At 46.5% G+C, this 21,422-nt stretch overlaps 3 protein-coding genes across 3 annotated transcripts; 2 read left to right on the forward strand and 1 right to left on the reverse strand.

The window, feature by feature from the left end:
* Window positions 1-359: 359 nt before the first annotated feature.
* Window positions 360-1,738, reverse strand: PtA15_8A332 (uncharacterized protein; the record flags this gene model as incomplete). The annotated part of the gene is made up of 4 exons (XM_053171751.1): window positions 360-617; window positions 684-1,475; window positions 1,549-1,627; window positions 1,692-1,738. 4 exons carry the CDS (start codon window positions 1,736-1,738, stop codon window positions 360-362), a joined length of 1,176 nt encoding a protein of 391 aa, XP_053022983.1.
* An 8,525-nt stretch (window positions 1,739-10,263) lies between these two features.
* On the forward strand, window positions 10,264-12,064 carry PtA15_8A333 (uncharacterized protein; the record flags this gene model as incomplete). Its single annotated transcript, XM_053171752.1, has 8 exons — window positions 10,264-10,312; window positions 10,412-10,481; window positions 10,610-10,767; window positions 11,012-11,332; window positions 11,434-11,595; window positions 11,708-11,838; window positions 11,914-11,971; window positions 12,054-12,064. 8 exons carry the CDS (start codon window positions 10,264-10,266, stop codon window positions 12,062-12,064), a joined length of 960 nt encoding a protein of 319 aa, XP_053022984.1.
* Window positions 12,065-16,948: 4,884 nt separating this feature from the next.
* PtA15_8A334 (uncharacterized protein) lies at window positions 16,949-20,677 on the forward strand (the record flags this gene model as incomplete). Its single annotated transcript, XM_053171753.1, has 10 exons — window positions 16,949-17,098; window positions 17,799-18,056; window positions 18,128-18,173; window positions 18,237-19,133; window positions 19,202-19,288; window positions 19,362-19,390; window positions 19,463-19,805; window positions 19,869-20,246; window positions 20,328-20,547; window positions 20,626-20,677. The coding sequence occupies 10 exons, from the start codon at window positions 16,949-16,951 to the stop codon at window positions 20,675-20,677; spliced, it is 2,460 nt and encodes an 819-aa protein (XP_053022985.1).
* Between the last annotated feature and the right edge of the window lie 745 nt (window positions 20,678-21,422).

The following is a 21,422-nucleotide window of genomic DNA, read 5'->3' on the forward strand; positions in this document are numbered from 1 at the left end:
TTTTGCCTTCACAACGGTCACAAAATTCTCACCAGGCAAAAGAAAATGTGAAATTTACAAGCCATATAAAAATTTGCAAGTGATAAATTGCAAAGCGCCAAACATGGAGAAACAAAAAATAAAAAAGAGACCATGGATACCCAATAGCCAAACCCCGCCATCCCTAACCAAATTTAGCTTTACAAAGCCTTGACTCCCCGGAGGCTTTTTGTTTGCAACCTCCCGCTTGTTCCGATCCAGATGTCGCACTGACACTCTCTTGGGGCTCACAGGCAGCACCCCTGGGCTTTGTTTGAGCCATGGAAACCTCAGTGGCCTCCAAAGATGCCCCATCAAGTACCTTATTATCTGCCGCCGCCTCAATTTGCTGATCTTTGACTGTCGATCCAGCTGGCCTCAACGGTCGCTTGGACTTTCTTGAAGCGGAGTGCCCGGTCCACTTTTTCCAGCGTGGTCGAGATGATCGAGTGGTTATCGTGGAAGAGCTTGGACAACATCGGCGTGACTTTGAAGTCGTCCCTCAACCCTAGGGAGCGCGGTAGCCGGGTATGCCGGATCCAGGAGATCGTGGTCCCATTGGCTTTGGTCGATTGGCCATCCTCGTACTCAATCAAGACCTGGAACCCGGAATTGCAGTTGTATCCTTGCTATTTGTTCTGGCAGTTCCGATGGATCCTCAGCACTCCGCTACGGAACTGGACGTCCGAGCGCGCGCCCTGGAGCCACCATGGCCATCGTCTATTCTTTGAGGTAGCTTGCAGGACGGCCTCCCAGGGTACCGAGATCGGGGCAAAGACGATTTTATTCTCTAGTGCGCGTAAGACCAGACGCACCTTTCGCCGCATCTGGACCTGGGCGTTCTGGTTCTGGGCAACAGATGCGCGCAGGTCAGCGGGGGTGGAGATACAGACGGGATCCGCGGGCCGTTGGTCATACTTGAAGACCACCGTGAACGGGAACGGGACGACATCGGCGCGGCCGAAGAAGGTGGTCACGCCAACAAGATCAGCCGCATTATGCGGCTTCCAGAAACAGTCGGGCCCGGTGAACTCGCTCCGGATAACGCTCTGTATTGCGAGCGCTTTTGGGTCTGCCCGGTGGCCTGCTTGGCCTGCAGCTCGGCCGTACCTCTCCGCACCAAGCCCCTCAAATAGTCGCACATTCTCAACCAGTCGTTCCCCATGAGTTCCGTCAAAATTGACCAGACAAGACGCTCCCGGAACCTCTTCCCACCATTGCAAGCGCTTCCCTTCGGCCATCCGGTACTCGGGCATGCCCAAAATCCTAAAACCATTGGAGTAAGATATCGTCACAAGAACAGAACACGCATTGAGACTCTCGTCCCAAACTCGCCGGATCACTTCCTTCCGGAAATCAAAATCAGCCGAAAACAAGCTCTTGTCGATCTGAAGGTCTCGGTTAAAGGAGCTGATGAGTCGCTGTACCCTCTTGGAATGGATGTTGAGCAGATAAATCTGGAAGAACACATAGAGATATGGTAAGTCAGTGAGTGGTGTCAGCAATGTGCTCGATGTTTGGAGTGCGCACAAGCGTCGTCCAGATCAGAAGTATTGATCCAAACAGCAGTTCCTGGAAATGGATGATTGCCGATCCTGCGCCGACGACGCTGCACAATAGAAGGAGGCGATGGTCAGCAAAAAGCCAGATGTGATATGGGCGAGGCTGCAGACCTGAGCAAAAGACAGAACTTGGTGTTTGTCGAGACACAGCTCGCCATTTGCATAGACGTTTGGATGGAACATTTTCAAGAGGAATTTCACCATTGGGGCTGGTGGTGATCAAATCAATCAGAGAATTTGAGTGTTTGCAGTGAGACTCCACTATTGCGATTGGGATGAGGGAGTTATGAAGGCAGACGGCAATAGAAGGCGGAAGGACATACTTTCAAGTGGGTGGAAATCCAACGTGATCAAGGCGTTGAGGCATGTAAATTTTGTGTGTCATGGTGAGTTGGAATACTTTTCCGGGCGAATACAGCATTGTAAAATAAAGGCTTGTAACCTGTATCCCGTAAAAATACATTTTGGAGTTCGGATGAAGAAATTCCAAAGGATGTGTCACAAGGTTTGTGAAACATGCAGTGTAATATTATGTAAATGCTATCTACATAGTATATTTGCATAGTATGTTTTACAACGAATAATTTACAAGGGCCAAAACAAGTCCGAAAGCACCGGAAAAATACATATTACCGCGTACATCCCATAAAATCCCAATGCATCCCTTTCACAAGGATTATGCCTTGTGAAATAAGTTTTGTAAAATTCACGTACCCGTTATTATACTGATTTCTCCGTGTTTTCTGTTGGGGTGAAAATGTTTAACATCACAAATTCAGTCGTTTTTGTCGGGCCAAGACTGATCTCTGTTGCCGGTGAGTTTTTAAACCCCCCTCCTCCTCTGGGGTTCACAAAGTGTCACTAATGGACATCTGCCCTGTCACAGACTTGTAGATAGTCCGTTCCACCTCCTTCCTTGGCTCAGCAGAGAACTGACATGCAGTCTCTCTGAGCCAGGTACCCTCAAATTAGCTGATTGAGGGATGCTTATCAGTGAAGCCACTCCAAACATCCCTCCGACTGCCTGGATAACAGAAAACAGGAGCGTCTCCTCCTTTGCGCCCAGGAGGGACTTACATACATAGTTAAGTTCGGGGGTTGCTCCAAAAAATACCCTTGGTAGTGCAGCGGTGTTGGTAAAATTCAACTGTGGACTACCTCCTCTCTTAAATGCTTGATAGAAGTTAGAACGTAATTCACCTAGCAGCTAGTGTCAAACTCAGGTCAGAAACACCGAAAAAAAAAAAAAAAAAAAAAAAATCATGTATAAAGAAAATAAATAAAAAGATACAAAGTGTAAAGTCTATGTACAATCTTCTAGGTTACGCTTGGTTACGGCTTCAGTTCAAAACAGATCAAGATGTGTTAATAAACAGTTGTCTTAGTTATGATAAGTTATGATTAGTAGAAAATCCCTCGTTAAAAGTTGTACTTTCCTTTATAAATAGTGACGCATCAGTCTTGTTTTATTTTCCCTCAAGAGACTTATTTTGTTATCTTATGTTATCTTCTCAAAAATCTAGTAAAAATCAAAATATTATTTAGTTTTCAAACGAAAAAGCCATACAGTGTTGACAAGTTCTTTACATTATAAGTCTCTCAATCCCACTCTAAAGTAACGGAGTATAAATATCAAAGTTATCAAGTAAAGTCTCGTAGAAAGTTATAGTGTTATCATCAGTGCAGAAGTTTTTCAATTTCGTAGAAAGTTAGATTATTATCATCAGTGCAGAAGTTCTTCATATTATCGTTTTGAACGTTCAAAGTCAGAAAAGTCAAGCATATCTTCACAAACAAATCACCTTAGTTCATCATTCCGTCATACTCTCTCGCAAATCTACCGGAGGAGGAGTCAGATCACTCTGGATCTTCTACTCCTCAATCAACAAGTAGCTCTCAACCTTGGTTTTCTCCAGCCTCTTCCCCCACTTGTCATTACCGCCCCGAAATCCCTTCCCCCCTTCGTCAGATCCAAACCTTATCTAGAGATCAGGACACCTCAACTTCTCACGTGTCGCCATTCATTCGGCAAGAGCCCCCTCACTTCCCTCAGCCTTCGACGGGCTTCTCTCCGACGCGTGTCGCATCTCCCATCTCAAGGCCCGTGAGATATCGACCTAATAACCAATCGATCTCTCGTTCTCGACTCCTTCATTTGCAAATCCGGCTTCAGGCTCAGCAGCTTACGGCGGACACGGAGGACTTTGGTGTTTGGTTGAATTCTTACATTAACACTGTTTCTTCTCGCCCCCCCTCTCTCTCTTCCCCTCATTTGCCTCCTTCTTCAGTTCAGATGGATTCAGATGAACAATCCCGAGGGGCTCAAGGCCCTGCTCCTTCGGCAGAATCCTCCTTGTTGGCGGCACAGTCTCAGCGTTTGGATACTCTGGATCAACAAGTCGGTCGAGTGGCGTCGGGTCTGGAGCAGCTAATCTCCATCATGAAGGATACCAACCTTCGCCAACATCCTCCTCCGCCACCGGTTCAGTTCGATCCGGTTTCCACGACTTATACGGACACCCCGAATTTCGCTCGCTTTGCGTTTGTCCCAAATTCGGCGGCACCGGTTCCCCAACTACAGCCCGGTGAAACTTTTCGCTCGGCAGGCGGTAACCCCCAGCAAGGTCGACCAATGCCTTTCCCGTCAAATGATCACCCGATTGAGGAAGCGGAGGGCCAAGGACAGCGTCGGGTCTATCTCGAACCTCCCAAACTTGCGGATGTTTGGTTTTCGGGCAATCCTAAACAATTGGGGTGTTTTCTCCAGCTGATCCATGATTTCCTTTATCCTCGTGAAGCCTTCTTTTCATCCCAGGCTAGGATGATCGTCTGGATCTCTCGTCACTTTGGTTACAAACCATCGGATCCTTCCCAAAACCCCAGCCCCGCCGAGAATTGGTACAATTCTCTCATCTCCACCAATGCTCGAGCTCAGAACGTCGTGGATCCCTACGCCAACTTGGATCGACTCCCCTTCCTTCACCCGATGTTGCAAACGGTCAAGGACTTCGAGAAGGGCTTGGTAGCTTCTTTTGGGGATAAATTCGCGGCGGAAACGGCGAAGAGAGCTTTGGAGGAATGTGTACAAGGGGGACGGACGGTCGCGGAGTACAACGCTCATTATCAGTCCCTTTGTCACTTGGTGGTCGATTCTGAACGGGCTATGATCGACAAATATGTGGACGGGTTGAATGACGACATTGTGGATCAGGCAATGTCGGAGGCGTGGTTAACGACACCAAACCTGGCCACCAAGATGAGTATGGCGCTCAGTGCGGCCGTGCAATTGGAGAGTTTGGTTCGGCGGAAACAAAAGAAGAAAGGAAAACACTCTCAATCCCCTTCTTATCCAATCCATCATCCGCCTACCCTTTTTTATCAACACCCGAATACCTCTGCGCCGGTCAAAGCTCCAGATGCAATGGACATTGATGCTGCTTCTACCTTCCAAGCAGCCAGAACTCCGGAGCAACAGTTCGAGGCGTTATTTCGAACGGTTTGCATGGCTCAGCGAGTTTGCTTTCGATGCTTGCAACGGACCAGTCCACCGGATCACATCAATGCTTATAACTGCCCCAATATGGGAGTTACGGGGGCAGCACGGAAGAAGTTTGTCGAGCAATATCGGAACGCGGTCCCACGGCAGGTAGCAGAAGTCTTGTTCGGTATCAGGCCACCCGGGGAGAGCAGTATTCGTCGGTTGCCTTTGTATCCCAAAGGTCCACCAAGTCCACCGCAAATCCCTCAACATCCCAGCTGGCATTGGTCGGAGACGATAATTCCGGGTCCCGCTCCTGTCCCGGTAGCAACTCAGAACTCAATTACGCCATCGGCACCGGCAAACTCGGCCAACCCAATTGGCTATGATGAGCCCGAAGATGAAAGTGAAGCCATCCCGGTGGCAACGGTGCAGGTTCGATTGGATCTTTCAAAGGCAGGACGAATTTTGATTCCGGTTTCCTTCAGGACTTCGTCGACGAGTTCGGTCATCGCTTCAGTATTGGTCGATACGGGATCGATGGCAAACTTTATCAGCGATCGGTTCATCAGGGAACATCGACTTTTGTCTCGAAGACGCAAGACTGCCATTCAGTGTGTCGGCTTCGATGGACAACCGGGTGTGGGTGGGACGGTGACCCATGATTGGGCAGGGAAGATCACACTTTCGTCGATCGATAATACGCCGGTGCAATTCAACAGCACTTTTGGGATCACTTGACTCGGTTCAGTCGATGCAATTTTTGGTCTGCCGTGGTTGGATCGACAGACTTGGAGCGCATCTGGAAGTGTCGATCATGGACATCGATTTACATTGGGGTCCACGCAAGTCTTCGTCATTGATTCTTCAGATCTTGGGGATGAACTTGAAGGTAACGTAGACTTTCTTGGCTGTATCGCTTCCATTTCTAATCCCCCATTCACGCTCCCTCCTGAATTTCAGCAGTTTGCTAATGTTTTTCGTCCACAGGATAATTGTACTCTTCCCCTGCATCGCGACATGGACATGTCCATTACTTTGCGCGAAGGAGCGGTTCCCCCTTTTGGCGGATTGTACAATCTATCTGTTGTAGAGTTAGCACAGCTGAAGGAATATTTTGATGAAAGTTTGAATAAAGGTTTTATCCGAGTTTCTTCCTCTAGCGCCGCTGCGCCCATTTTTTTTGTGAGAGTTCCCGGTAAGAAACCTCGACCCTGTGTGGATTATAGGGGATTGAATTCCATGACTGTGAGAGACAGTTACCCCATTCCCATTTTGGGGCAGTTGTTGAATCAACTGCAGGGATGTAAGTTCTTCTCCAAAATTGATCTGAAGGCGGCTTTCAATTTATTGAGGGTAAAAGAAGGAGATGAGTGGAAGACAGCCTTTAAAACTCCGTGGGGTCTGTATGAGTATCTTGTTGTGCCTTTCGGCTTGGCGAACGCTCCAGCGTGTTTTCAACGTTTTATTCAACACGCTCTGCGGGAATTTATTCACATTACCTGTTTTGTATATATTGATGAAATCTTAATTTTTTCTAAGACTAGATCCGAACACACGAAGCATGTTCAGCAGATTTTGTCTTGGTTGCAGGACAATCACCTTTTTGCTTCTCCCGAAAAGTGTTCTTTCTATGTTGACAAGGTTTCATTTCTAGGGTTCAACATTTCGCCGGTGGGAATAAAAATGGATACGGTAGTGCAGTGGCCATACCCGGAATCTATCTGTCATCTGCAAAAGTTTTTGGGATTCACAAATTTTTATCGAAGATTTATTCACAGGTTCTCAGAGGTGACGGCGCCGCTCACTGCGTTGACTAAATCGGGTGTGGAAGTGGCAAAGAAATTGGAACAGGAAGAGTGTCGCACTTCATTTTCTCATCTAAAAACTTGTTTCACTAAAGCCCCGTTGTTGATGCACTTTGATTTTGCAAAACAACGAGTACTTTTTGTAGATAGCTCCAAATATGCGATCTCCGGAGTGTTATGTCAACCAGATGATAAAGGCCATTTGCATCCTGTCTCGTTTCTGTCGAGAAAACTGACCCCACGCGAAGCTCTCTGGCAGGTTCATGATCAAGAATTATATGCGGTGGTCTCGGCGTTTGCAGAATGGCGAGCATGGTTAATTGATACCAATGAGCCGGTTATAGTAATGTCGGATCATGCAAACCTATGTTATTTTTTGGCTAATCAAAACTTATCAGATCGACAGGCTAGATGGGCTTCTACGCTCTCCTCATATCATTTCGTTATCAAACATGTCCCAGGGAAACAAAATCCGGCAGACCCAGCTATGAGAAGGCCAGATTTTGTCAATGATGATGGAAAAGACGAGTTATCACGCGCGGTTTTTTGTGAAACAAAGGATGGATTATCACTGATAGACTCGGGATCTTCAATACAACAGGAAATTTCGACAATTGTTCACTCACCCGAGAGTAATTCGGAAGACAAGATTCCTACAGACGGACGGATTCAAATTGATCATATGTTTTGTCAGCCGACGAGACGGGCTTTGGATCTTTTACGCGAAGCCTATCGGAAAGAGCCTCCTGTGTCAGAAAGGGGGGATGACGAATCACCGATGAAATTCGAACATAACATTTGGTGGTTGAAAGATAGGATTTTTGTCCCTTTATCCCTTAGGACAACTATACTGAAAGAATTTCATGATGATGTTTCCGCAGGACATTTAGGTTCCTTAAAGACTCTGCAGAACATCTTATCAAACATGTCCCAGGGAAACAAAATCCGGCAGACCCAGCTACGAGAAGGCCAGATTTTGTCAATGATGATGGAAAAGACGAGTTATCACGCGCGGTTTTTTGTAAAACAAAGGATGGATTATCACTGATAGACTCGGGATCTTCAATACAACAGGAAATTTCGACAATTGTTCACTCACCCGAGAGTAATTCGGAAGACAAGATTCCTACAGACGGACGGATTCAAATTGATCATATGTTTTGTCAGCCAACGAGACGGGCTTTGGATCTTTTACGCGAAGCCTATCGGAAAGAGCCTCCTGTGTCAGAAAGGGGGGATGACGAATCACCGATGAAATTCGAACATAACATTTGGTGGTTGAAAGATAGGATTTTTGTCCCTTTATCCCTTAGGACAACTATACTGAAAGAATTTCATGATGATGTTTCCGCAGGACATTTAGGTTCCTTAAAGACTCTGCAGAACATCACTAGGACGTTCATTTGGCCAGGAATACGGGCTGATGTTATCCAGTACACAAAATCGTGTCTCTCCTGCCAAAAATCAAAGCACTCAACGCAACGCCCCGCCGGCCTAATGGTCCCCTTGGCTGTTCCACAACGTCCTTGGAGTGTCATTGGCATTGATTTTGTGGTAAAGCTTCCGGACTCCATGAAATTCGACTCGATATTGGTCATAGTGGACCATTAAACAAAGGGAGCTCATTTCATTCCGGCCTGTGAAACTTGGACAGCTGAGGAGTTCGCGTATGTATTCTTGGACAGATTTATTAGGCACCACGGATTACCCGACAAAATTGTGTCAGATAGGGGTGCAATCTTTGTTTCCAGGTTTTGGAAAGAAGTCCAACGTCTTCTAAGGATTCGACCAGCTCCTTCCACGGCTTGGCACCCGCGGACAGATGGACAGACAGAGCAAACAAATCAAACTATGGAAACATACATTCGGCATTTCGTGTCGGATCGACAAGATGATTGGGTTCAGTTGTTGCCAATGGCAGAACTAGTGTTTAACTCTTCGACCTCAGCATCAACGGGATATTCGCCATTCTTCGCTCAATTTGCTTTCCATCCTCGGATTAATTCCCTCACAGGCGGTTCTGTAGTTCCAGCAGCAGAAGAGTTAGTGGGAAAATTGACTGACATTCAGATTTCCTTACAGGAATTCATGACACAATCAAAGAAGGTTCAAAAGGACTATTTTGACAAACGAGTTAGAGAGGGACCGGAATTCAAAGAAGGCAATTGGGTATGGCTGTTGCGGAAGAACATAGCAACAAAACGACCATCGGGGAAGTTGGATTTTAAGAAACTGGGACCTTTCCGAATTGCTAAGTCCATTGGAAGCGAAGCTTATCACCTTTCTCTTCCGTCGGAATTAAAGAGAATTCACCCGGTTTTTCATTCATCTTTGCTTGCTCCATATATAAACCCTTGAACATTTCCAGGAAGAAAAGGACCCCCGGCTCCCAGTTTGCACAATGTAGCTCCGGAATTATTCTATGATGAGAATGAAATAGAAAGCATCATAGGATATCGACGCCCGAATCCAAAAACTCACAAATACTTGGTGACATGGAGAGATGGATCAACGGCGGATAATTCTTGGATACGAGCGGGGCATTTTTCCGAAACTATGCTCCCATACATCAAGAAATTCCATAACGAATTTGGCATCACTCCCATCAGACTTCCCTCAAACAAGATGATCCGGGTAAATTTATGAGGTACAAGGCAGATCATTTTGTCAAACTCAGGTCAGAAACACCGAAAAAAAAAAAAAAAAAAAAAAAAAAAAACATGTATAAAGAAAATAAATAAAAAGATACAAAGTGTAAAGTCTATGTACAATCTTCTAGGTTACGCTTGGTTACGGCTTCAGTTCAAAACAGATCAAGATGTGTTAATAAACAGTTGTCTTAGTTATGATAAGTTATGATTAGTAGAAAATCCCTCGTTAAAAGTTGTACTTTCCTTTATAAATAGTGACGCATCAGTCTTGTTTTATTTTCCCTCAAGAGACTTATTTTGTTATCTTATGTTATCTTCTCAAAAATCTAGTAAAAATCAAAATATTATTTAGTTTTCAAACGAAAAAGCCATACAGTGTTGACAAGTTCTTTACAGCTAGCTAAGACAACCTGTACACTACAGAGCATTCATTGTAAGAGCATCTCATCAAATCTTTCAATTATGAGCAAAAAAATGGACTGTCAGTCAATCTGGACATGGCCCCATGGGGCAGTCCCCCGTCGAGGTCGAAAAGCGGGGTACGGGTGCGGGGATAGCCTCGGGTGAAGGGGATCGTCACAGATCCCAGGGTGAACGGCAAGCCTTCGTTGATTGCAGAATACTCGTTGTCATACCACAACCTCTGAAGCTACTCAGTCGAACAACAGAATCACCATGCCGGAAACGAGGAAAACTATCCTGGGTGAGCCTGGCTGGAAAAGTAAACTCAGCAATCCCGAGCACTGATGAATTACCTTATCGCCGATGTTCGCCGGCTGATGTCTCAATTTAGTCGTAAGTCCATTTAGGTGCTCGGTTGTTTTCGAGAATTGATCCTGATTTTGTATCTGGTTTGATGTTCATGATAATTCTCACTGTAGACGGGGGGTGCAGGATACATTGGCAGTCACGTGTTATTGTGCTGTTTATTAACCAAAAAATACAAAGTCATAACTATCGATAAGTTCGTTATCAATATCATCCTCAATCCAATACAACCCCATCGTAAATACGTACAAAGCGTCCCTTCCGACTTCATCTCTTCGGATCACCGATTACTGAATCCTTTCGTTTCGTTCATCTACGTCATAGCTTTCACAATTCGTTTCCGCCGGCCATCGATCGCGTCTCCCGTATCGCTCGCAGTGAATTGCCAGATGATGCCTCAGAAGAAGACAAACTTTACAGCAGTGTGACCATCTACAAGGGTGACATCACCAACAAGCCGGACATCGAGAAGATCTTTCAAAGTGAAAAGGTTTGGGGCGTCATTCACATCGCTGCACACAAAGCCGTCGGTGAAAGCGGAGAAAAACCAATACAGTACTATGAGAATAATATCACTGCGACTATTAACTTGTTAGACGTACGTCCACTGTGGGTGCATTTCGAAAACCAGTTTTGCTGACGCTTTGCCGCTTGCTTACATTCAGGTCATGAACCGACACGATTGCCATCACTTGGTATATTCATCATCTGCAACCGTTTATGGAGCCCCGACGACGATCCCGATCCCGGAGACGACTCCTCTCGCCCCAGAGTCAGTTTACGGAAGAACGAAGATGATGTCAGAATTGATCATCAAAGACCTCTGTGACTCTCAGCCTACAAAATGGAAAGCAATCTCGTTGAGATACTTCAATCCAGCTGGCGCTCACCCATCGGGCTTGATCGGCGAAGATCCGGTTGGAAAACCGGGGAATCTACTCCCCCTCTTGGCACAGATGGCTGTTGGCAAGATCCCACACGATTTGAAAGTCAATGGCAATGATTATCCGACCCGCGATGGTTGTTGTATACGTGATTACATCCACGGTAAGCTACTTCTACCCTGTTCTCATAGACTTTGCAACTCTCTCTAGTTTCACTGCCCCTTCGATAATTTCTGACGCTTGCTTTTGCCTCTGTTTCACCAGTCATGGATCTTGCTGGTGGTCATATCAATGCATTGGATGGTCTTACCAAAGACTCGACCTGGAGTACACCTTGTGCAGGTTTCAAATCCGCCTTCGGCACGAGTGGCGGGAAGTACAAAGCATACAACCTTGGAAAGGGCAGAGGCCAGAGTGTTTTTGAAAGTAAGACATGTCGCATTACACTGAATATATTCAATAACCACTCCGCTCACGTCTACGATGATGATATTCACTGAATTGCGTCTGCTCTCGACTTTGCTTTACTTATTCCAAGTGATCGAGGCAATGCGCAAAGCTACTGGATTCGATTTCAAATATGAGATCATCGGCCGAAGAGCAGGAGATGTTCCCGATCTTACTGCCGATCCCTCGTTGGCCAGGAAAGAACTCGGGTTCAATGCACCTGTGCGCTATTCTTTTTCTCCTGTTGACGGCAGCATTACCATTCGTCCCAGATCTAACTTTTGATCTCTTTTGTAGCGCGAACTGGATGAGATGTGTCGGGATTTATGGAATTGGCAAAGTAAAAACCCCAAAGGTTTGTCAAACAATTTCTCTTCTTCAGTTTATAAATCTGCGCCAATGAAGTGACCACATCTATACCGTGTTGCCATCCACAGGGTACGCATAGAGACATATACCGGCAAAAGCGGTTGATTCAGCATGTTGCAGAAATCATATCTTCTTCAATTCCTTCAATTCCACATAATCTCACTGAGGACTTGAAATCCCAGCCAAGGCCTCATTAATACTGGTCGTTTATCAATTACGACTGCTAATAATTTTGGTCGCGTTCATCAGTTGATGGTGATGCACAAGGGTATTAATGTAGAGTTGCCAATTTAACTTGAATATAAAACAGTCGGGTGTGAAGTCATGTGTTATGACTCAGGCTTCTATCTGATTCTGACTGGTTTGGTTGTCCTGGTTGGCTAAGTGTTTTATAAATACATCGATCATATTTTGCAATAAAGACATGTCTAAAATAGTGTAAAGTAAAAGACGAACTTATAACAGTATGAAGTTAGGAATAAATATATGGGTGCTAAGTTATTGGAGGGTTTCAGCAACCAGGTCTTTGTTATATGGTAGTGAATCTGAGTTTCTGATTGCTCGATACCACTCCTTGGGTGCTTGACTGACTCTGGGTTGAGACTTGAACGCTGGGGACCGATGATGTTTTTTGATTTTGAAAATACAGGGTGCACTTGGCGCGTGTGACTCATTGTACAACTGTGTAGCGCCCAGCCTGAACCCGGCCGGGTTCGGGCGGCCTGTTGGACACTGACGTGGCCGGCTAGTTTTTGGGCGTCCGGGCTCGAGCTTAACAAAGCCTCTCTGAGGAGGCGCGAAGCGTCTCCGAAGGAGAGGCTTACCTCTAAAGTCACACCATTGGCCCAACAGACTCGAGAATTTCTGGCAAAAAAACACATATTTTATTTTCAAAATGTTTTTAAAAATGTAGTTTTTAGTTTAAAAAAAATCTGAGTAGACAGACTTGTAGCCTGCAATCTTAGCTTCCATTTCACAGTTTTTTCCTAGCTGACACACATAATTACTAGCCCACTCCACCTACTGTGAAGTGGTTCTGGAGAGGTGATCCAGTGGTTTTTGAGCTCAAAATTTGAAATTCCCTGAGCCCGCGCGGGCTCAAAGGGGGGGATTGGGTACAGAAATCCACCATGTAACAACATTTACAGGACGTTTCTTACAAGGGGGGATGGATACGGGGGAGTTTGAAGTGGGTTAAAATAAGCTAAGAAGCTTGCCATTCCAATGGTGCAAAGGGCGTGGGATGAATCAAAAGGAAACAGGGAGATATTGGGGAAAATGGGGGAGCGTAGGGTCCTCCCTGCCATTTGTCTCGATCCTGTAGGGCGAGACATGCCAAGCTTAACTGAGCCTCTCCAAGGAGGCGCGAAGCGTCTCCGAAGGAGAGGCTTACGTGTAAAGTCGGACCCCCGGGCTGAGGACATCCAAATTTTGGCAGGGAAATGCTAAAAAATAAACTCAACACCCAATTAAAAATAAACCACGAGTCCTTCTCAAATGCCTTGAGGGGCAGTTGTAGCTGCCCATCTTGGGCATCTCCTGCTTTTTATTTGGGAAAATTTGGCCATAAATAAGCTGCTCAGCAGCTTTTTTGGCAAGGGCACTTACAGATTTGGTAAAGCAAAGTTTGATGACGCTTCGGATTCTGTTTTTCTCGGATCACGGAAAGTCTCACGGTTTTTAAAGTATCAATTTACAATTTTATTGTCTTTTCCGAGAAGGTTGGACCTTTTCCATTTTTTTTTTTTTGGTGTATGGGTTTATTTTTGATTTTGAGATTAACTTTTGGCTGGAGTATCCCACAGCCCTCTTGTCCTTTGCAGGTTGTGTAACGGTCTGGTGCTTGGTTGGCCCCTCCGTTTGGGCAGAGGGCAGCGGTCTGTCACCATGCGCCATGGTCGGGGGGTCAACAAGCAGCTCTGGTTCCAAATATGAGCTCAGGCCCCAATTATAAACCAATTTTTGAGTTTTATTTTGAAAGTATTCAAAAAGAATTTTGAAACAAAAATGAAATCAAGATGAAAGATTTTTGATTTCGAAATTCTCTTGGAAAAGCTTCAAACAACAGGGTGCACATATAAACATTTGTGCATCCCTGAGCAAGTAGCCTGCCGGAGTGGGCAGGCAGGGGCGGGATGTCTGTGACACAGGCAAGCTGGATAGAATACAGCTTGCCTGTTCAGCCTTGGCTGAATGGTGTGACATTTCCTGCGCGGCCGCCTCCATGGACATTTGGATCATCAGCGCCGAGATCAAAGCCAAGCGTTTTTTCCCGTGCCTCCGCCGCCAAGGTCAGGATCATATTGCCCCTGGTGGTCCCGGGTTTTCTGGGGAATTTGGTTTTCCTGCAGGTGTTCGTAACGGTAGGCCATTGGGATTTTTGTAGTGACTGCGATCCAATTGTGGAATGTTGAGGCAATTGGGTATATCGGCACTGCAGCAGTAATTTTTTTCATGTGCTGGCCGACCCCCGCCCAGTGAGCTCCGCCAACCCAATACAGCCATTAAATGGGGGGGGGGGTTTGAGGCACCAGTGGCCTGGCAACCATACAGGCATACTGCCTGTTCAAAATTTTGATTCCTCAAATTTTGAGATTCTGGAATCTTGAACACCCCTCCCGGGTCTAACTTAGCTAATTCCCCCCTTGGGGGAGCGAAGCGACCTCCAAAGGAGGGACTTACGCGCTATGTGGACCCCGCGGCCTGAGAGAATTATGACTTTTGGTGGGGACCTTTTTAGAATCACTCTCCCTCATGAGCCTCTGCACCATTTTTGAAATTGTTTACATTTCTAGGATGGCCCAAGCTGTCCCTATCTTTCTACTATTTTTTCCCATCCTCAACACCTCTTGTTGAGCTGTAATCAGAGTTGTAACATCATGGATTCCAGATTCTGTACAGTGCAACATGTGTGATATGGGATATAGCCAACTAGATTAAGTTGCAAAAAAAGCATTTGAATGTCATTACATATCCCTAAAAATAGGAGAATAGGTGGAAAGATTCTCCTTGATCTTCTGCATCTATTGTTCCCCTACCACTCAATCACACAATGTGATCTGATGAAGCTACACATGATTCAAAAAGGCCAAGTTCCTGATTCTCTCAGGCCACGGGGTCCACTTAGTGTATAAGTCCCTCCTTCGGAGGGTCCCTGCGGGACGGCGTCCCCCCTCCACAAAGAGAGGGACTTAGTTAAGTTAGCTCCCGGGTGTGTTTGAAGAGATTTGGGATTATTTTGAAATGAAAAGAACTCAAAACAAAGTTGGTTTTGATTTCAAAACAATTTCAAAATAATCTCAAAATAATCTCAAAATTCCGTTTATAATTGGGGCCTCAGTTTTTCCTGAGGTCTACTCCAAGACCATCTTCTCAAGGATGATGGCTCTGGGTTTCAATTTAGCCTTGGGCTGTATCTGACACCTGTCAAATGAAAACTCCGAGTATATATGAAAGATATGTGATTTGCAAAGGATTTTTGAAAACATTTTTTTTTAAATCTGTCCAAGCTTCTTGGAAAAGACAATAATAGAAAATTTGAAATTACTCTCCAGCTTGTATGCCTTATGCCGTGTATGCAATAAGGACCGGACCTATGCAAGAACTTATCTGGGCCTGCATTGGGCGGATTGCTCCAATGTCCAATACTTATCCATTCCCCTAGCTTCCTAATGCTATGGAAACCTTGAGCTTTGAGGGCCGTACATATACCAAAAAATCACAAGCTTTTCAATGGTCTGAGAGGCGTGACCAGAATCAGAGTGCTTGTGGGTGATTTGGGGGTTGTAATGTGTTCCTCAGCCAAATGGCTGGTTGCCCTCACGCAAAATTTGGGACATAATAGGGGGTTTCAAAGTTGGCTAGATCCAACTTGCATGCACTTTTGCAAGTCAGTGTCCAAGTTGCAAAAGTGCATGCAAGTCACATTGTACTACACCCCCCCAAACCTGCTTGAATGTTTTTTTTGAATGTTGGTGTTGAGGAAAAGCCTTGACAACCAACTTGCAAAAGTATATGCAAGTCATGCATGGCCAACGTTGAATCCCCCTAATATTCAAGCCCCTCCTTCGGAGGCGCCCTCCTCGGAGGGGACTTGTGTTAAGCTAGGAGACATGCGACTTTAGAGGCAAGTCCCTCCTTCGGAGGTCGCTACGCTCCCCCGAGGAGGGTGCGCTTGTGTTAAGTTCGGTCCGGGCTGCCCTTCGGACTCTCACCGGGAGGCTTGTGCTTGTCCGGTCGGTAGCTTAAGTTGGGAGGGTATTACATAAATTTGTACTTCGGCAGTAGAAGCTCTTCTTGACTCCTCGGAGGCGGGCGCTTCGCGGTCAGGAGGGACTTCAGCCAATTTCGGCCTGGTGAAGCATGGACCTGAAGGTGTGGCTCCATACAAACGCGTCCTTTTTCCAGTTGGAAATTTCCTTCCGATATGCTTTCTGGGATCCTTCTAATGATTCTCGGCATTCACCATCCCTCGACAGCCTTCATGCTCAGCCCTGCTCGGCCTGGTGAGGATCACCAATCGATCAGCATTGAACTATTTATGCATCATAGGAGCGTGAGCAATTCAACACTAACCTTTCTACGGATCCACATCGTACTGAATGTAGGCCGATGTGACCAGCTCACCAAAACTTCGAGTCTTGGTCAAGTAAAACCAGATCAAAGATATATTTAAGTATGAGGATGTAGCTGCCCCATTTGCCCTCCACATCCATCCTCACGACTGGATCCCCTCCTCCATCATCTTTCAATCCTCGCGCTAGACGCCAGCATACATATTCCGCCGAGTAAAGGGACCTCACACGCCTTCAAACTTTGACCTATCATAGACTTTTCCACAAAGAGCCGCGCAGCGTTGAGCGTTTGATACGAGCAACCCACCGGCCAGAGCCTGAATTCTTATTTTTGAATTTTTTAAATCCTGACTTCAATTCCGACCTACAATCCATCGAATCCCGGCAAGATGACGAACTCTGAGATGCCAGCCAAAGCGCGAAACTTCGACAAAACCTTTGAGGAGGAAAAAGCTGCCACGCGATGTCTGGTTGACATGAAGACGATCCAGTTGAATGCCGAGGACCTTTACGATCGCGAAAAGGTCGACCTCGAACAAGTAGAGCTTGAAGATGTTTGGCAGCTGTTGCAGTAAGTGTCTGAATCAGCTGTGATTCCAATGTCCCAATTGCTGACGAGCTTCCTTCTGCACCCCTAGGACAAGCGAAAATGGTCTCGATGCCGCTGAAGTCGAACGTCGACGCGGAATATTTGGTCCCAATCGTTTGGAAGAAAAATCAGTCAATCCGTTCTTGCAGTTCCTAAGTTTCATGTGGAAGTAAGTTTAAATTTTCCTGTCATCCGATTCCAACCTGCGTGAACTTACCATGGAATGATCTTGTTACATAGTCCGTTGTCATGGGTCATGGAAGGTGCGGCAGTAGTCTCGATTGCGCTCTCGAACGGAGAAAACCGTCCACCAGATTGGCAGGATTTCGTTGGTATTATGGCTTTACTCCTCATTGTAAGTCATTTCATGTACCAGAATCGAAATATACGTGAAAGTTAAATCTGACCTTCTTGTCCATAAAGAACTCCGGTATTGGGTACTACGAAGAGAGATCCGCCGGTAATGCAGTCAAAGCTCTCATGGACTCTCTTGCTCCCAAAGCAAAGGCGCGCCGCAACGGGAGCTGGTCGGAGATTGACTCGGCTGACCTAGTCCCTGGCGATATTGTTGCCTTCAAGGTGGGTTCACTCATTCGGCCGTGTTGATGATCAAGCTATTGCAAGATTTTCTGATTGTCATCTTTATCCAGATCGGTGATGTAGTGCCCGGAGATTGTCGTTTGTATGACGCAATCAACGTTAGCATCGATCAAGCAGCCTTGACTGGCGAATCGCTCCCGATTTCCAAATCAGTCGGCGATCAGTGTTTCTCGGGATCCATCTGCAAACAGGGTGAGGCTGAGGGTATCGTGAGCGCTACTGGAGCCAACACATTTTTCGGACGAGCTGCCACCCTGGTCGGTGCAGAAAATGATTCTACCGGACACATGCAAGCAGTGTTGGCCAAGGTTAATTGACTCTCTCTTGTGAGTTGCACCAGAGCAGTGGGCTGATTTCTTCTTCTTCTTCATTTATACAGATTGGTGGCTTCTGTCTTGTCTCAATCGGCATTGCCATTGCACTCGGTGAGTAATCTCAATAACTTCTTTGATTGCAGACCAGACCTCTGATTTCCCGGTCTATTGCAGAGCTCATCGTTCTCTATGGGGCATTCCGCTACTCTTACCGCCGGGGTTTGGACAACATCCTTGTGTTGCTCATCGGCGGTATCCCAATCGCTATGCCCACTGTTTTATCGGTCACTCTCGCTGTCGGCGCTCAACAGCTCGCGAAGTACAAAGCCATTGTCACCCGTATCACCGCTATCGAAGAACTTGCGGGTGTCACTATCCTGTGTTCTGACAAGACCGGCACTCTGACCACGAACAAGCTCACAATTGACAAATCGACCATCAAGACATACTCGGATGTTGGACCGGAGGACGTTTGTATTCTGGCCTCGTACGCTTCCCGGGTCGAGAACCAGGATGCCATTGACGGATGTGTGGTCGGCACTGTCGGAGCTGATGTGGCACGTCGAGGGATCAAGCTTGTGGACTTCAAACCGTTCGATCCAGTTTCAAAACGGACCGAGATAACCTACATCGATATCGCCACCGGAGAAATGCGCCGAGTTACCAAAGGGATGACCGGAAAGATCATGGACCTGTGCACTTACAACAAGACCGAACAAATCGAACAACAACTTGAGGCCGATGTTGAAGAGTTTGCCCGTCGAGGTTTGCGAGCCCTGGCTGTTGCGTATGAAGACGTTCCGAGTGGCAACGCCGAAGGACCTGGAAGTGGATTCCAACTCATTGGCCTCTTGTCCATCTTCGACCCTCCCCGCGATGACACCAAGCAAACCATTGACGACGCTGTTAGCCTCGGACTCAAGGTCAAGATGGTCACTGGTGATCAACTTGCCATCGCAAAGGAAACCGGACGACGATTGGGCTTGGGTGACAACATGTTTGCGTCCAAGGTGCTTAAAGAGGGCCCGCCACCTGGCAGCAAATTTTCATCGGTAGATAGTATGATTCTTGGTGCGTTTCTCTTTCTGAACATGACTCCCTCAGATAACAACTGACTTACAAACTCCATATGCGCACAGATGCCGATGGATTTGCTGGAGTGTACCCTGAGCACAAGTATGATATCGTCAAAAAATTACAGAGCCTGGGTCACATGGTTGCCATGAGTGAGTGCTTTAAATTTGCTATGCTCGACCAAAAACTAACCAAATGCAAAATTGCCAATTTACCCTTTCACAGCCGGTGACGGTGCCAACGATGCTCCTGCTGTAAGTTCAGGTTTTCATGTCTGCACTCTTTCAAAATGCGGTGTTCATTTCTTTTATTACTCAACTTTTTAGCTTGCCCGCGCCAACGTCGGAATCGCCGTTGAGGGTGCCACTGATGCCGCCAGAGGAGCCGCAGACATTGTCCTCACCGAGCCCGGTCTATCAACCATTGTCCACGCCATCCGACAGTCGCGAATCGTCTTCCAGCGCATGAGGAACTATTCTATCTACGCATGCGCTGTCACCATCCGGATCGTCGTTGGCTTTGCCATCATGGCTTTTGCCTTCCAGTTTGATTTCCCCCCTTTCATGGTCCTGGTCATTGCTATCCTGAACGACGGAACCGTCATGACCATTTCACTTGATCGCGTCTTACCCAACAACGAACCTGATCACTGGGACCTGGCTGAGATCTGTGAGTAACCGTGGCCTTCATAATTTGTAGCTACATGTACTGAAATCTTCTTTACGATTCCAGTTACATACGCCGTCGCATATGGCCTTCACCTTGCTTTATCGACCATTCTCTTGTTTGTGGTTATTGTGAACACGACATTCTTTGAGGACAACTTCGGCCTATCACCCTTGAAGGAGGCAAACAACCCTCAGCTGCACATGGTTATCTACCTTCAAGTGGCTATTATCTCCCAAGCGTTGATCTTCATCACCCGATCTCACAGCTGGTTTTTCATGGAGAGGCCCTCTTTGGCATTGGTTGGCGCGTTTTGCATTGCTCAAACGGTTGCCTCGTTGCTAGCCGTATTCGGAACCATGGAATTCTCATCCGTTCAGGCTATCCCATTATCCTGGGTTGGTGTGGCATGGGCCTGGAACTTGATATGGTTCCTGCCAATGGGTGCGCTCTCAATAATAATGTCCATTTCTGCCCGAGAAATGACGACAGATAACTGATTCGTCCCTCCACTCCTTAATCCAGACTTGATCAAATTTGCCACTCGTGCCTTGATCAGAAAGTACCGCGCCAGCCAAAAATCGCAGCATCCGACTCCCGTTCCTGCCCCGGCTGAGAAGAAGCATGAGAGTGCTGGATCCTTGTACAACAACAGACTCAGCTTCATCCAACGCGCCGAACACTCCCAAAATGTCCGCCGATCACTGCATGGACAGGTTCAAACTTCCGAGCGCGATTTACGGAGGTGAGACCTACTAACATCTGATTCTGTCGCGTAGACTGCTCATACTGATCCCTGGTTTCTTTCACTGCTTGGCACCAGGTTCTCGTCTGCACAAGTCGTATCCACAAGCGCGGCTCTGAAGCGATCATAAGCAATCTTATGTCTTCTATCCCTGATCCTATTCAGTCCGTTAGCAGAATACGCTCGAATCCCACTTGCTTTGTCATTACATATATTTCTATTACTTACGACCTTATTTGTATACATGTGAACAAATTATGTATCTAACGACCACATTCATGACATCTGACCCAATTGGAGATCCATGTCCACTTGCCAAGAGTCCTTAATTCATTACCGCATTGCGAGGAATGTCCTGCCTCTTTAAGTTTACGCTGAGATTTATAACCCGTTGATCTTTTGGTTGGCCCCAGGTCGCGTGTTGGGCCCTTTACAATGGGGGAACACTGGGTCAATGAATCTCAAGAACCAGCCACACATAGCTTATAAGTAAGGCCTCTGGCCCATCACATCCGATCTCGCGAAGTTTCGAGGTCAAGTGTACGCTTAAGGAGCCCGCCATGACTACCGAAATGGATACTATACATCTGGGCATTGGACTGACTGCTTTGTTTTCTCATGCTTTGCAGATTTTGAAGGACGCAAAAGATTACCCCACTTCCATCATCAACTGACCTCCCCTCGTCGCGTCTCTACCCAATGTCTGGGATTGTATTTTTCATCGAGGCAGAATTGATTTGTCCCTATTCTTTCGACACCTGCATGGTTGGTCGCCTGCACAGGTGGCAATCTTACTTGTAGAAAGCGCTTTTTTGAAGAATGATGATTGAAAGCTTGCTGCCGATATCACTACGAAATTACCAGGCCAGTGTTAA

The sequence above is a fragment of the Puccinia triticina genome, chromosome 8A, assembly GCF_026914185.1.
Source record: "Puccinia triticina chromosome 8A, complete sequence".
Taxonomy (NCBI): Eukaryota; Fungi; Basidiomycota; class Pucciniomycetes; order Pucciniales; family Pucciniaceae; genus Puccinia; species Puccinia triticina.